The 13546-nt window shown below is 36.7% G+C and overlaps 2 protein-coding genes across 5 annotated transcripts in view; both read left to right on the top strand.

Moving 5' to 3' along the window:
- Positions 1-2303: 2303 nt before the first annotated feature.
- zgc:171740 (uncharacterized protein LOC795694 homolog) lies at positions 2304-9327 on the top strand. Its single transcript, XM_048165518.1, has 6 exons — positions 2304-2476; positions 3560-3735; positions 3875-4312; positions 6678-6888; positions 8141-8164; positions 8273-9327. Exons 3-6 carry the CDS (start codon positions 3926-3928, stop codon positions 8455-8457), a joined length of 807 nt encoding a protein of 268 aa, XP_048021475.1. The 5' UTR covers positions 2304-2476; positions 3560-3735; positions 3875-3925; the 3' UTR covers positions 8458-9327.
- Positions 9328-11237: 1910 nt separating this feature from the next.
- Positions 11238-13546, top strand: part of dixdc1b (DIX domain containing 1b) — a 40600-nt gene continuing 38291 nt past the window's right edge. For 2 of the 4 annotated variants that reach the window (XM_048166358.1, XM_048166359.1), the window contains exons 1-2: positions 11238-11526; positions 11792-11830. In XM_048166358.1, the coding sequence (XP_048022315.1) occupies positions 11494-11526; positions 11792-11830 (72 nt within the window). In that variant the 5' untranslated portion in view covers positions 11238-11493. The remainder of the gene's footprint in view (positions 11527-11791; positions 11831-13546) is intronic. The other 2 variants (XM_048166363.1, XM_048166364.1) reach the window with 1 other exon arrangement.

The following is a 13546-nucleotide window of genomic DNA, read 5'->3' on the forward strand; positions in this document are numbered from 1 at the left end:
GTATGTTGTTTTCATTTTAAAATAAATTCATCGTTTTCTAAAACAGATATTGATGGTTGTAAGGGGTAACTGAGACTGAGCATACATCATGTGGAGTGAAATCACTTTAATAATAAATAATGACAAGTTAAATTTGACATTTATTATAGATTAATATTTTTTGTTGTTGTTGCTCCTGTTGAGTTTCATTGTTGAATATAAATGGAAAACAAAAAAAGTTCTCATTTCAAAGTTTTACACTTAAAAAACAATGCATTAGAAAATCAGACATGAAAAAATACTATAGTAACTTATAGTAAATACTACAGTGTTTTTGAACCATACTATAGTAAATTGTAGTATACTGCATGTATATATTAGGGTATTTTCAACACTGTTAATGAATACTGTAGCATACTGTAGTATTAACTATAATGAACTGATAAACTAATAAATACTGCAGTATACTTTAGTTTTTACTACAGTAAACTGTAGTGTATCGCAGTACTATAATATACCCTAGTTGTAGAAAACTACAGAGTACAGTATTGGGTAATTTGTTTATATTAGGCCCTACTATAGTTGTTATATTTCCACACCAACTATAGAATTACCACAACAAATTAATTCAAGTACTTTACTATAGTGTGGTTCAAAAACACTAAATTTACTATTTTTTTCATGTGGGAGCAGGCTAATAAATACCCTTTTTTTTACATGGAGGGGGGTCACCTGGAGCTGCCATATCCTGCCGAGATCACATGACCAGCAGAATACGTCTCATTATCTACATAATTATCTACCAACTTTAATTTATTTGAGATACCGATATTAATTTAGCCGATAACAGTCGTGATAATACTTGGTTTCAGATCAAAAGGACGTTTCTCCCGTCCACAAAAGACTTCCATTCAGAATTGTTGCTGAAACTGGCCGCTCTTACTCCCCTTTACCGCGTTAGTCTTGTACGTGTCGCACACAATCCACTTGTTACACCCAACAGCCGCCTCAGACAGGATTTGAAGAAGGTAACCTGATTAACGAGTTAGTCCGAACCAGCAGCTCTGCTGAAGGGCAATGACTGAGGGCTTCTTCAGCTCTGATCCACTGACCTCTCTGGATTAGTCTAATGGATGTTTGGGCAGTAAACAGTTCTGGACCAACGTGAAGTGCTATTCAAAGTTTGGTAAACAGCGCACTCTTCTGGTGCAGAAAGGAGCATTTCATTGTTTGCTGTATGACCGTGGACCGTGATTACAGTATTTCAGTGCGCGTGATCATGTGCATTGAGTGAACATGATGGGTATTGTAGTTCTAGACTAAATGCGAGCATGCATTTACTCATCTTACTCGCACAAAAACAGATTCAGTTTTCCTCAAAATGAAAACAGTGAAATGCAAACTCAGAATTTTACGCAAACCTGCACTAATTAAATATGTTAAATAACACAAATATACTTTATGTCTTTGCTGCTGACCTTCGATGATGCTGAAGAGAGCTGAACTTTCTTGTCTGTGCTGCGCTCCTTTTTTTTGCATTTCCTTCAGCCTGAGGCTTGTTCATTTCACTTGAAAGAGCCTTTACATTTGCCATAAATATAATAACTTAAAAAAAAAAAAAAACTTTATTGAAAAAAAGAAACCCAGCCCAGGTGAGAAAAACTAAAGCAAAAGTAATGTAACGCATTACTTTCCATAAAAAGTAACTAAGTAATGCAATTAGTTACTATTTTAGGGAGTAATGCAATACTGTAATGCATTACTTTTAAAAGTAACTTTCCCCAACACAGTAGGCTATAGCTGCTTCAGATTATTCATAAATCCTTTGATCCATGGTGAATTATGAAGTTGCATGTGTGCAGATGCAAGTAGGCTGCATTGGCCATGATGAGATTAATATATAATATTTATAAAATAATGTATACTATTAATAATTAATATATAAGTATCCATGCCATTCTCTGTATCAGCCCAGTTGATGGCAGTATAACTCTGATAATCATTGTAGTTCATGAAAATATTGCTCAGTTTTGTGGCAACTTCCTAAATTACTTGCAGTCCATAATTATTAACCTCATTAAGTTTAATTTATTATTTGTATAATATTTTATTTGTTATATTATTATATATTTATTTTTATTTTTCAATGTATGCTGCTTGTATTTACTGTGGTGTGTTTAACAATGATAATTCTGTTTGTTATTTGTAGATTAATAAAGGTTTCATTATAAAAAAAAAATCAAAATCAGCGGACATGGCAACACTGGAAGAACCCCCTCTCCCCTCCTCCCCCCTCACTCACGCAGGCGCCGGCTTTTCTCGCGTGATTACACGTTCTGACGTCATGCTTCTTTGCGTTAGTCGAGAGAACTGCAGAACGATTTCACCTATATTTCTCTACAGAGCGTATTCATTAATATAGTATTTTATCGTCTATGCGTTCCCGATTAAACACATATATTATGGCTGTAATAGGAATTTGCAACGGATATTCTGGGTAAGATTTCAAATATATTCAGTTACCTTAATTATAGTCTGCAAGAGACAGTCTATGGCTGTATCTCAAAACCCAGTGAGCTTCCTACCCAGACAGCATTTTTGGGCATCATAAACGCCTATTCCAGCAAAGTTGTCTTTGTAGGCAGCTCCCTAGGTTCTTGTATACCTGCAAATGTCGTACTGCATCACAATAATGCTCAACAGAGAAATCGCAGTATTATTGCACTTTACCATGATGACTTTTTCCTTGGATAACGAGCTGGGCCAAAGTGAACTGTCCTTTTTACTTTTTTTTCCATACTTGATTATGGTTAATGACCTTAATAAGCCCATGTGACATATGCATTCACTTGTTTTATTTTAAAATAGCAAAACAGTTGATAGCATAGCTCTGCTATTAAAACTATTACACATTGTTTTCGGTAATTGAAATAAAGCTGGAATAAAAAAAATATACATTTTAGATGGAAAACTTAAAAAAAAACATAACTGTAATTTATATTTGTCCAGTTTAATCTGCAGTAATTGTATTAGTTAGGCTGGCTAATCAATATTGAAGTGTTTCTTTAAACATAAAACTTAAAGGTGCTCTAAGCGATGTCACGCGTTTTTAGGCCAAAACATTTTTTGTCACATACAGCAAACATCTCCTCACTATCCGCCAGCTGCCTATCCCCTGAACACACTGTAAAAAAAACGCGGTCTCTGTAGTCGCCACAAGCTCCAAAAATAGCAACAAAAACTACCTGGTGCAGCCTGGACCACGAAACATAATAAACATAAAAAAACAGGGGGAGGAGGAGGAGGGAGGGTCTAGCTAGCCTCTGTTTTGTTTGACAACACTTCGAACGTCAACAGGAAGTTACTCCACCCAGGATCACTTAGAGCACTTTGGGTGTTGGGTTGAGTTTGATAGGGTCACTTCCCCTAGTCCTTCATCATAGAGCCAAATAGAGATTGTTTTTTTCTATTGGTATATATTAAATAATAGCAAATACAAACATAATGAATTAAAAATCCAATCTTATAATAACTATGCTAATTTTTGTTTTTCTATGTAATACCTGTGTTGTATGGGCAGGATGGGTTGTGCAGACCTTATGTTATAGCTTGCTCTGTGTGGACATCACCGCCACCGTGGAAGAAAACGGCAGCTCATGGCACCAGGCCTACACAAACTCGGGCACCAGCCCCCTTCCAGCACCACCCGAACACTTGTGCAAGGCCTGCGGAGGCCAGTATGACGTTGCAAGAACGGTAAATCAGGTTACATCGACTCAAATTTCTCAAATTCTGCTGTTAGAGCAAAAAAAAAGACACAGTTCTAATTAGATTTGAGCATTTTTGTTGATTTCAATCTGTTGTTCTCACACATGATATTTTTGCATTTCTTAAGCATGTCTGCGTGGATTGCAAAAACAACTTCTGCAGCCGCTGCTCGGTGCAGATGGATCTCCGGCCGCGGATGTGCCACACCTGTCAGCGGCTCCACTGCACCTTCTTTGAGCGGGCAGAGTTGATGAGGCTGAAGGTGAAGGACCTCCGTGACTATCTCCACCTGCACGAAACCCCCACGCAGATGTGCCGAGAGAAGGAGGAGCTGGTGGAGCTGGTGCTGGCTCAACAGGCTCCCAGGGGCAGCGGCAGCGCCGAATCCCATTCACAGCCATCTGCGCCTCTGCCTTCTCTTCCACTTGCAGAATCTGAACCCCTCACAGAGGAGGAGGATGAGGATGAAGAGGAAGAGGAGGAGGAGGAGGAGGAGGAAGAAGAAGGAGAAGGAGAAGGAGATGGAGAAGAGGGTGAGGAAGATGATGAAGATGATGAGGAAGAGGTATATGAAACAACTATTTCTGTTATGTAATCATTGTATTTCTGAATGTATTAGTACCCTCTCATCACGATGTAATCATGTTTTATGTTTGCCATTGACAACCACATTTACTTACATACGGAGCCCATAAAGGGACATGGTGGTAGAAAAAAAACGGGAAGGAAGGAAATTTTACGTGGTGGTGGAAAAAAATTTGGGATGGGTGGATTTTTTTTTTTTCAAATCTTTTGCGTTCCCTCGCAAAGATGTTTTGCACTTTTCAGATGGTCCCTTCAGACGTGTATCTCCGCCGCCTGCTCATAGAGACAAATTTATTATAAAACACATTAAAGAGGAAGTGTTTGTCCGAGCTCACAGCAAGGGAACGATTATAACTTTGCGAGGGAACGCAATCTTTGCAAGGGAACGCAAAACATCTTTGCGAGGGAACGCAATCTTTGCAAGGGAACGCAAAACATCTTTGCGAGGGAACGCAAAACATCTTTGCGAGGGAACGCAAAACATCTTTGCGAGGGAACGCAAAACATCTTTGCGAGGGAATGCAATCTTTGCGAGGGAACGCAAAACATCTTTGCAAGGGAACGCAAAATATCTTTGCGAGGGAATGCAATCTTTGCGAGGGAACGCAAAACATCTTTGCGAGGGAACGCAAAACATCTTTGCGAGGGAATGCAATCTTTGCGAGGGAACGCAAAACATCTTTGCGAGGGAACGCAATCTTTGCGAGGGAATGCAAAACATCTTTGCGAGGGAATGCAATCTTTGCGAGGGAACGCAAAACATCTTTGCGAGGGAACGCAAAACATCTTTGCGAGGGAACGCAAAACATCTTTGCGAGGGAACGCAAAACATCTTTGCGAGGGAACGCAATCTTTGCGAGGGAATGCAAAACATCTTTGCGAGGGAATGCAATCTTTGCGAGGGAACGCAAAACATCTTTGCGAGGGAACGCAAAACATCTTTGCGAGGGAACGCAAAACATCTTTGCGAGGGAACGCAAAATATCTTTGCGAGGGAATGCAATCTTTGCGAGGGAACGCAAAACATCTTTGCGAGGGAACGCAATCTTTGCGAGGGAACGCAATCTTTGCGAGGGAACGCAAAACATCTTTGCAAGGGAACGCAAAACATCTTTGCGAGGGAATGCAATCTTTGCGAGGGAACGCAAAACATCTTTGCGAGGGAACGCAAAACATCTTTGCGAGGGAACGCAAAATATCTTTGCGAGGGAATGCAATCTTTGCGAGGGAACGCAAAACATCTTTGCGAGGGAACGCAAAACATCTTTGCGAGGGAACGCAAAACATCTTTGCGAGGGAACGCAAACATCTTTGCAAGGGAACGCAAAACATCTTTGCGAGGGAATGCAATCTTTGCGAGGGAACGCAAAACATCTTTGCGAGGGAACGCAAAACATCTTTGCGAGGGAACGCAAAACATCTTTGCGAGGGAACGCAAAATATCTTTGCGAGGGAATGCAATCTTTGCGAGGGAACGCAAAACATCTTTGCGAGGGAACGCAAAACATCTTTGCGAGGGAATGCAATCTTTGCGAGGGAACGCAAAACATCTTTGCGAGGGAACGTAAAACATCTTTGCGAGGGAACGCAAAACATCTTTGCGAGGGAACGCAAAAGATTTGAAAAAAAAAATTCCTCCCATCCCAAATTTTTTTCCACCACCACGTAAAATTTCCTTCCTTCCCATTTTTTTTTCTACCACCAATGCCCTTTAGGGATTTACAGGCAGTGCTGGGTAGTAACTGATTACATGTAATCTGGATTATGTAATCAGATTCCAAAAATTAAGTACTTGTAATTAGATTACATTACATTTTAAAATACTTGTAATCAGACTACAGTTACTTTTTATTACATGTTATTCCCATAAAGACAGTAAATTATTCATAATTCATTGAATCTCCTTACTATTAACATTTAATACATTTCATGTTGTTGGTAAAGAATGGAATATACTTTCTTTTTCTTTGCATTTTTATATCAATATGGTAAAAGATTACCCTATTCAAATCAATGTGATAAGTCAAAAGTAATCTAAAAGTAATCCAAATGTAGTCAGATTACATTACCTTAAACGTGTAATGTAATGGATTACGTTACTAACTAAAAATTTTGCGAAGAACACAAAAATGACGGAAGCAGCTCCGGTGGAGAACAGTGACTGGATCTAAAACCTTCAGATGACGCACCGAGTTACCGAAATTACACATGAAAACCCACAGCACACAGTAGACACATGTTTGTGCAGTGCAGAGAGGCTCTAGCTGTGTGTGAATGTAACTGTATTATGGACTCAAATACAGGACTGACAACTGTATTCTGTTGCTGTGTGCACGTGTTCATAGTCCACAGACAGCGAGGAGACGCTGGTGCACAGCAGAAGAGCTTCCCTGTCTGACCTGAGCAGGGTAGAGGACATCGAGGGCCTAAGTGTGCGGCAGCTGAAAGAGATTCTGGCACGTAACTTTGTGAACTATCAGGGCTGCTGTGAGAAATGGGAGCTAATGGAGAAAGTCACCCACCTCTTTAATGATCAGAAAGACCTTCACAACTTGGGTACGTCTGTCTACATGAAAAGCCTGAAACTATAATAGTGTTGGTGTAGCCTAATGCTTAAAGAGATAGTTCACCCCAAAATGAAGTTCTTCAAGTTGCTTCAAACCGGTTTGAATTTTTTTCTTCTGCTGAACACAAAAGAAGATATTTTGTACAGAGCCCTGGACATGACATGCAGGAAAAAAATAGTAGGCTAAATCGTGCGCACGATTTATTCATTCATTCCCTTGATTTACTAAGACGTGCTCACGATTTAATAAATCGAGGGAACGGATTAGTAAGTCGTGCGCACAATTTTCTTGCATGTCTTTTGTGGGGCTCCGTAATTTTGAAGAATATGGGTAACCAAACAGTTTAGGAACCCAACTGACTTAAATAGTATGGGGGGAAAAACTAAGTCAAATGTTTAATTACAGACATTCTTCAAAATATCTTCTTTTGTGTTCAGCAGAAGAAAGAAATTCATACAGGTTTGGAACAACTTGAGGGTGAGTAAATAAGACAGAATTTTTTTTTTTTTTTAAGACGAACTATCCCTTTAAAGACCTCGCAGTCATAATGGTATTTGAAAATGCATTCACATCTTTTACAAAAATATTATTGGTTATTGTTTAACTTGTGAATTATACGTGTTAATTTTTTATTTTTTATTACAAATTAGCAGAGATATTCTGTATATTTTGTTTTAATGAATAATGGTCAACTAACATGAGAGCATAAGATTGGAAGTTTCAGGGAGGGTTTTTTTTTTTTTTTTTTTTGAAAGATATTAATACTTTTATTCATCAAGGATGCATTAAATTGATCAAAAGTGATGTTACAAAATAATAATATTTCTGTCAAATAAATGTTTTCTGTTCATTAAGGAATCCTGAACGATATTAAGGAGCACAGTTGTTTTCAACATTAATAATAATAAGAAAATATTCTTGAGCATCAAATCAGCATATTAGAATGATTTCTGAAGGATCATGTGACACCGAAGACTGGAGTAATGATGCTGAATATTCAGCTTATAAATTGCATTTTAAAATTAAAATTGTCATTTTAAATTGTAATAGTATGTCACAATACTGCTGATTTGATGTTTGATCAAATAAATGCAGCCTTTGCGAGAATGAGAATTATTTTTTTTTAAATCTTACAGATCCCAAACTTTTGAACAGTAGTGTAACTTAAACCACCATAGTCTATTTATTGTTGTTCATCAAATGTACTCAAATTGACATCCTTGCACTTTTTTTACTTTCAGTGTCAAATACAAAAACAGAAGCAGGTATGTTTTATGGATACCGTGGCGATTAGCCCCAACATGTTATATCAAAAATACAGTTCCTGAATTTGTGTTTGATAATAAACGTTGAATCTCTAACCGTTCTTCCAGCTGATCCTGCTGAGCCCAGCGGCCAGGAGGAGAACCTGTGTAAGATCTGCATGGACTCCCCCATTGACTGCGTGCTGCTGGAGTGTGGCCACATGGTCACGTGCAGCAAATGCGGGAAACGTATGAACGAGTGTCCCATCTGCCGACAGTACGTGGTTCGGGCCGTGCACGTCTTCAGATCGTGAAATTCGGGTGCAAAGAGAAAGACTGCCCACTACAGGTTGTTGCTTTTTCACACATGGAGCAACATTTTGTCCATGTTTTCTCATAGTGTTCCATTTTGCTGCTTTGTTTATACGTTTACATGATTAAATGCACTTATTTGTTTTTTCATTGCAACAGTGCTATGTTGTGGCTTTGGAGTTGTGTTTACATTTGTTGACTTCTGCACTTTTTAATTATTAGTCTTTTTCTTTATATCCATCCTACAACATTTGCATCACTTTAAATGTGTAAATAATAAGCAAACAAAATTAAAGGTAAAAGATGATGAATGTTCATTAGAGGTTAAGAGCCTCAAGAAGTGTGTCTGCCATCTGTGTAAACAACACTGTATTTAAATGGATGAAATAAGGTTGGAAATTTCTGGGACTTTGAATTTAATTTGGAGCACGGATTCTCATGTTGGTTCTGTGTTTAAGTCTGTATAGTAGTTCACCATTACAGTTAAATCACCACTATAATGTGACCACTTCAGGGGTCATTCCACTCTTGGTTAAATTTTCACACGGTACCAGTACTGGTACTCGTTTCTAGTGAGTAGGTGCTATTTTCCAGGCTCTGTGCACTTCTAGATCACAGACTGTCTCATACTTTGGTCTTGACTCCATATCTTGGGCAGAACCAGTTTCTTCCAAACTGCCGATAGACATTCTTCTGGCTTGACATTTTCTTCAGTACATTCTTCTTCTTTTTTATTCCACCGGTGGCTAGTTCTCCACCATTACTAGAAATACTAACAAGTCAGTGTTGGTCACAAGGTGCTCATTACTGCCTACATTTATTGTTGTATGATAAAGTGTGTTAACCTAATAAAACATTTTCACAGAGCGAAAAATGTCAATCATAACTGTACATTTTTTCCAAAAAATCTTTAAATCCATAATTTTTAAACTTGAATACTCACATTTATGGAGGTACAATGTTTTGATTATTCATATGAAGTATGGTTAAAATTGCAAGTTAATGAATGTATCATAATTGTGGTTATATAGGAATGTTTTTGTTTGAAATCTTTCTTGCCGATAAGCTGAGGAAACTGATGCATATCCTTGATTCCTTCCTTTTCTGGGCTGAATGTAGATGACACGGAGATCTTTCTCAACCATCTAGGCCATCTCTTAAACACAGATGAGATATCTGGCTAAAAAAACTCAATCTTTTTTATTTTCTCACTTATTATAAAAAACTTTTGACAGGATATGCAACCTGTACATATTTTATAATTTGATAGCTTTGTGTTTTATGTATTTACTGGTGCTGTCAAATCAATTAATCGTGATTAATCGCATTTTACATAAAAGTTTGTATGTAAGATGCGATGTATGTATGTGTATGTGTGTATATATATATATATATATACACACACACACACACACACACACACATATATTTACAAACTTTTATGTAAGATGCGATTAATCACGATTAATCATTTTGATAGCACTAGTATTTTCATATTTAGCAAATATGATACAACCTAAAAGATCTTGAAAACCCACTGCCATTCTGGTCAGTGAAAATGTCAATCCAAACAGCATGGCCTCACGCTTCCACAACCTCCTCAAAATATATTTAAAAAGCTGGTAATGAACAGACACAGAAAGAAATTCTGTGAGCGATGAGTGTTAATTTCTGCTCTCGAGACATAGATCAGTTCTGCTGTGCTTGAAGCTTTCATTTTGTGCTTCAACAGCTCTAGTTTTACAAAATATAAACAAAATAAATGGGCAGTATGTAATTTACATGTTAAGTATACGCCTCTTGTCAAAATCCATGTAATTTATGTTATGTAATAGCAAAGGTGACCGTGTGTGTATGTGTGTGCCAAGTGGAGTTATATCCCTTGAAATATCAGTAGGCTGTGATGCAGTCTGAAGATTTAAATATTTACATAAATGTAAACATAAATATGATCTAAAGCTCAATTAAAACTTAAAAATGTGAATTATAGCATTATTTGGAAGCTAAAGTGTCTTTGCAAATATATCTACCATTGAATGCAGCACTGAGAAATTGTGAAATAAGATAAAACATTGGATGTGTATCTAGACAAGTATTTATGAAAAAATAAGCATATGAGAAAAATATGCTCTGCATGCATGAGCAAAGAAAAAGACATGAAATATTATCGAAAGGTGCTTAGAAATGCTTGAATGACGTTTTCCAGGTTGAGCGGAGGCACTGGATTCTGTATTTTGTGTATCATTTTGTTTTGTTTGTTTTTAGATTATTTGAAACTGTGACTTTCTTTTTATCTATATGAAATATAATCCAAATCAACTGATAACTCAAATGCTGTTCCAGATGTGGTAAACATTTATCATACAACTAGCATGTCAGATTGCCAATATTGTCTTTAACATGCAGTGAGCCTGATGTGCTACATGCTGTATTCCTGTAAAACACTACATTGGAAGCTGATAAGGTTTATAATTATTCACAAATTTATATATTTTTAAATTTTGTTACTATATACTGTATGGTTGTTCTTGTGCAAACATTTGTTTTGTTTTTTTGTATCAATAAACAGACGTACAAGAGATGAACATTTGTCATATGGGATTTATTTTAGTAGCATGGGTGTCCAAACCTGCTGCTGAAGGATTGGAGCTAAACTCTGCAGGACACTGACCGTCCAGGAGCAGGATTGGACATCCCAAAATCACCTTCACTACAGTTTGCATCTTTTACGGCAGGGGGGGACAGAGACCACTAATACAACAAAAATAAATAAAACCATATAGCGCAGGGTAAAGTTAGCCTTTTATCACGACATGGATTTTTGAAAACACTTGCTGTATTAAATCTGCAGTCTCTTTAATGTCTGTTATTGGAATAATTTAAACTCGCAGTGAAGAAACCAATGGCTGTTTCGCGCACGTGCTACTGTTTCTAGTAACCATAGAAACTAAATTCAGGAGTCTGCTGCAGTGATTTACTTTTTACAGGTGGAAATTTATCAACTATATTTATATGAATGCGGATGAACAAACTTAATAATGATATCGTCGAGAAAGCGTGAGAAACCTAAGGTAGGTCTCGCAAACTTTAAGAACTGCTTTCTGATAACATGTTATGAATGCTAACGCTAAGTCGTTTTAATGTTAAGAAGCTGCTGAGAACGTGTGTAACAAACCCGGTTGTCTTTTCAGTACCTCTTTTTGCGAGGTTCAGTCTAAGTCAGCCTTTTAAAGAGATACTCTAAACTAGATATAATGTCTTGAAGTTTAAAGGGGTGAAAATCTCTGGGGAGTGGAAGGACAAATCAAAACCGAAGAAATGTTTATGACTTTGTAGATCAGCAAGATGCTGCATTCACCATCTGTGGAGAAACCTGTAAGTATGATGATCACATGAAAACCTCAGAAGTGGAAGACAGGTCAGATGTAATCCTGAAGGATTTTAGCTTGAAATGTGATGTAAATTAAATTAAATTAAATATTTGTACTATATACATGAGCCACACTGTGTATTTTATTAGTTTTCTGAAGATTTAAAGTGTGTATAATAACTGCATATGGAACTAATTCTTCATATCAGCCGCTGGATTAAGTTTTCAGACAAAAAGAAAAATCTTTCCAAAGATGTGTCTAAATCTTAGCCACAGGCTCAGTAGAGCTTATTTAACTGTCTACAAAATATTTTAGATGATCTGCTATTATCACTATCAATAAAATCATTTCAAATGTTATAAAAAAATTCTTTTTAAATAAATGATGATATGAAAATATAAAAGATAAATAAAAGCCTTTGTGCCATGTACACTGCATAGATGCATATATATATATATTAGGGCTGTCAAATGATTAATCATGATTAATCGCATACAAAATAAAAGTTTGAGTTTGCCTAATATATGTGGGTGTACTGTGTGTAATTATTATGTATATATAAATACAAACACATCCATGTATATATTTGAGAAATATTTACAAGTATATTTATTTATTTATTTATATTTTTATATAATTTATGTTATATATAAATAAAAAATTTTGTACATAAATAACATATTTCTCTTAAATATATACATTAATTTGTGTGTATTTATATATACATATTATTTACACACATTACTCACACATATATTATGCAAACTCAAACTTTTATTTTGTATGCGATTAATCGCAAATAATAATTTGACAGCCCTAATATATATATGTGAAAATAAATCTGTATTGTTTATCCTTTTGATCTTTCATTCAAAAAATTCACAAAATTACAACCTTTCATCAAAGGAAAAGAATTGAAAGTGGGGGAATCACATTATGAAATAAATGTTTTTCTCCAAAACACGTTGGCCACAATTATTGGCACCCTTTTATTCAATAATTTTTGCAACCTCCTTTTGCCAAGATAACAACTCTGAGTCGTCTTCTATAATGCCTGATGAGTTTGGAGAAAACCTGACAAGAGATCGGAGACCATTCCTTTATACAGAACCTCTCCAGATCCTTCAGATTCCAGTCCACTCCATGTTGGTGCTTCTTCTCTTCAGTTCACTCCACACATTTTCTTTAGGGTTCAGGTCAGGGGACTGGGACGACCATGGCAGAAGCTTCATTTTGTGCTCAGTGACACATTTTTGTGTTGGTTTTGATGTTTGATTTGGATCATTGTCCTAATGGAAGATCCAATCACGGCCCATTATTGGATTTCTAGCAGAAGCGGTCAGGTTTAGATTTTTTATCTGTTGGTATTTGATAGAATCCATGATACCATGTATCTGAACAAGATGTCCAGGACCTCCAGCAAAACAAATAGGCCCACAACATTAAAGATCCAGCATTATATTTAACCGTGGGCAGGGGCACTTTTTATCCATGTGTGCACCAAACCCATCTGGTGAGTTTGCTGCCAAAAAGCTCTTTTTTTAGTTTCATCTGACCATAGATGAAACTTTTAGTTTCTTGTCTGACAACTGATTATGCTGGAGATTGTTTCTGGATGAGCAAAGAAGGATTTTTCTTGAAACCCTCCTGAACAACTTGTGGGGATGTAGGTGCTGTTTGATAATTTTTTTTAGGATTTCTGAGACTCAAGACTCAACTA

The sequence above is a fragment of the Megalobrama amblycephala genome, linkage group LG18, assembly GCF_018812025.1.
Source record: "Megalobrama amblycephala isolate DHTTF-2021 linkage group LG18, ASM1881202v1, whole genome shotgun sequence".
Classification (NCBI taxonomy): Eukaryota; Metazoa; Chordata; class Actinopteri; order Cypriniformes; family Xenocyprididae; genus Megalobrama; species Megalobrama amblycephala.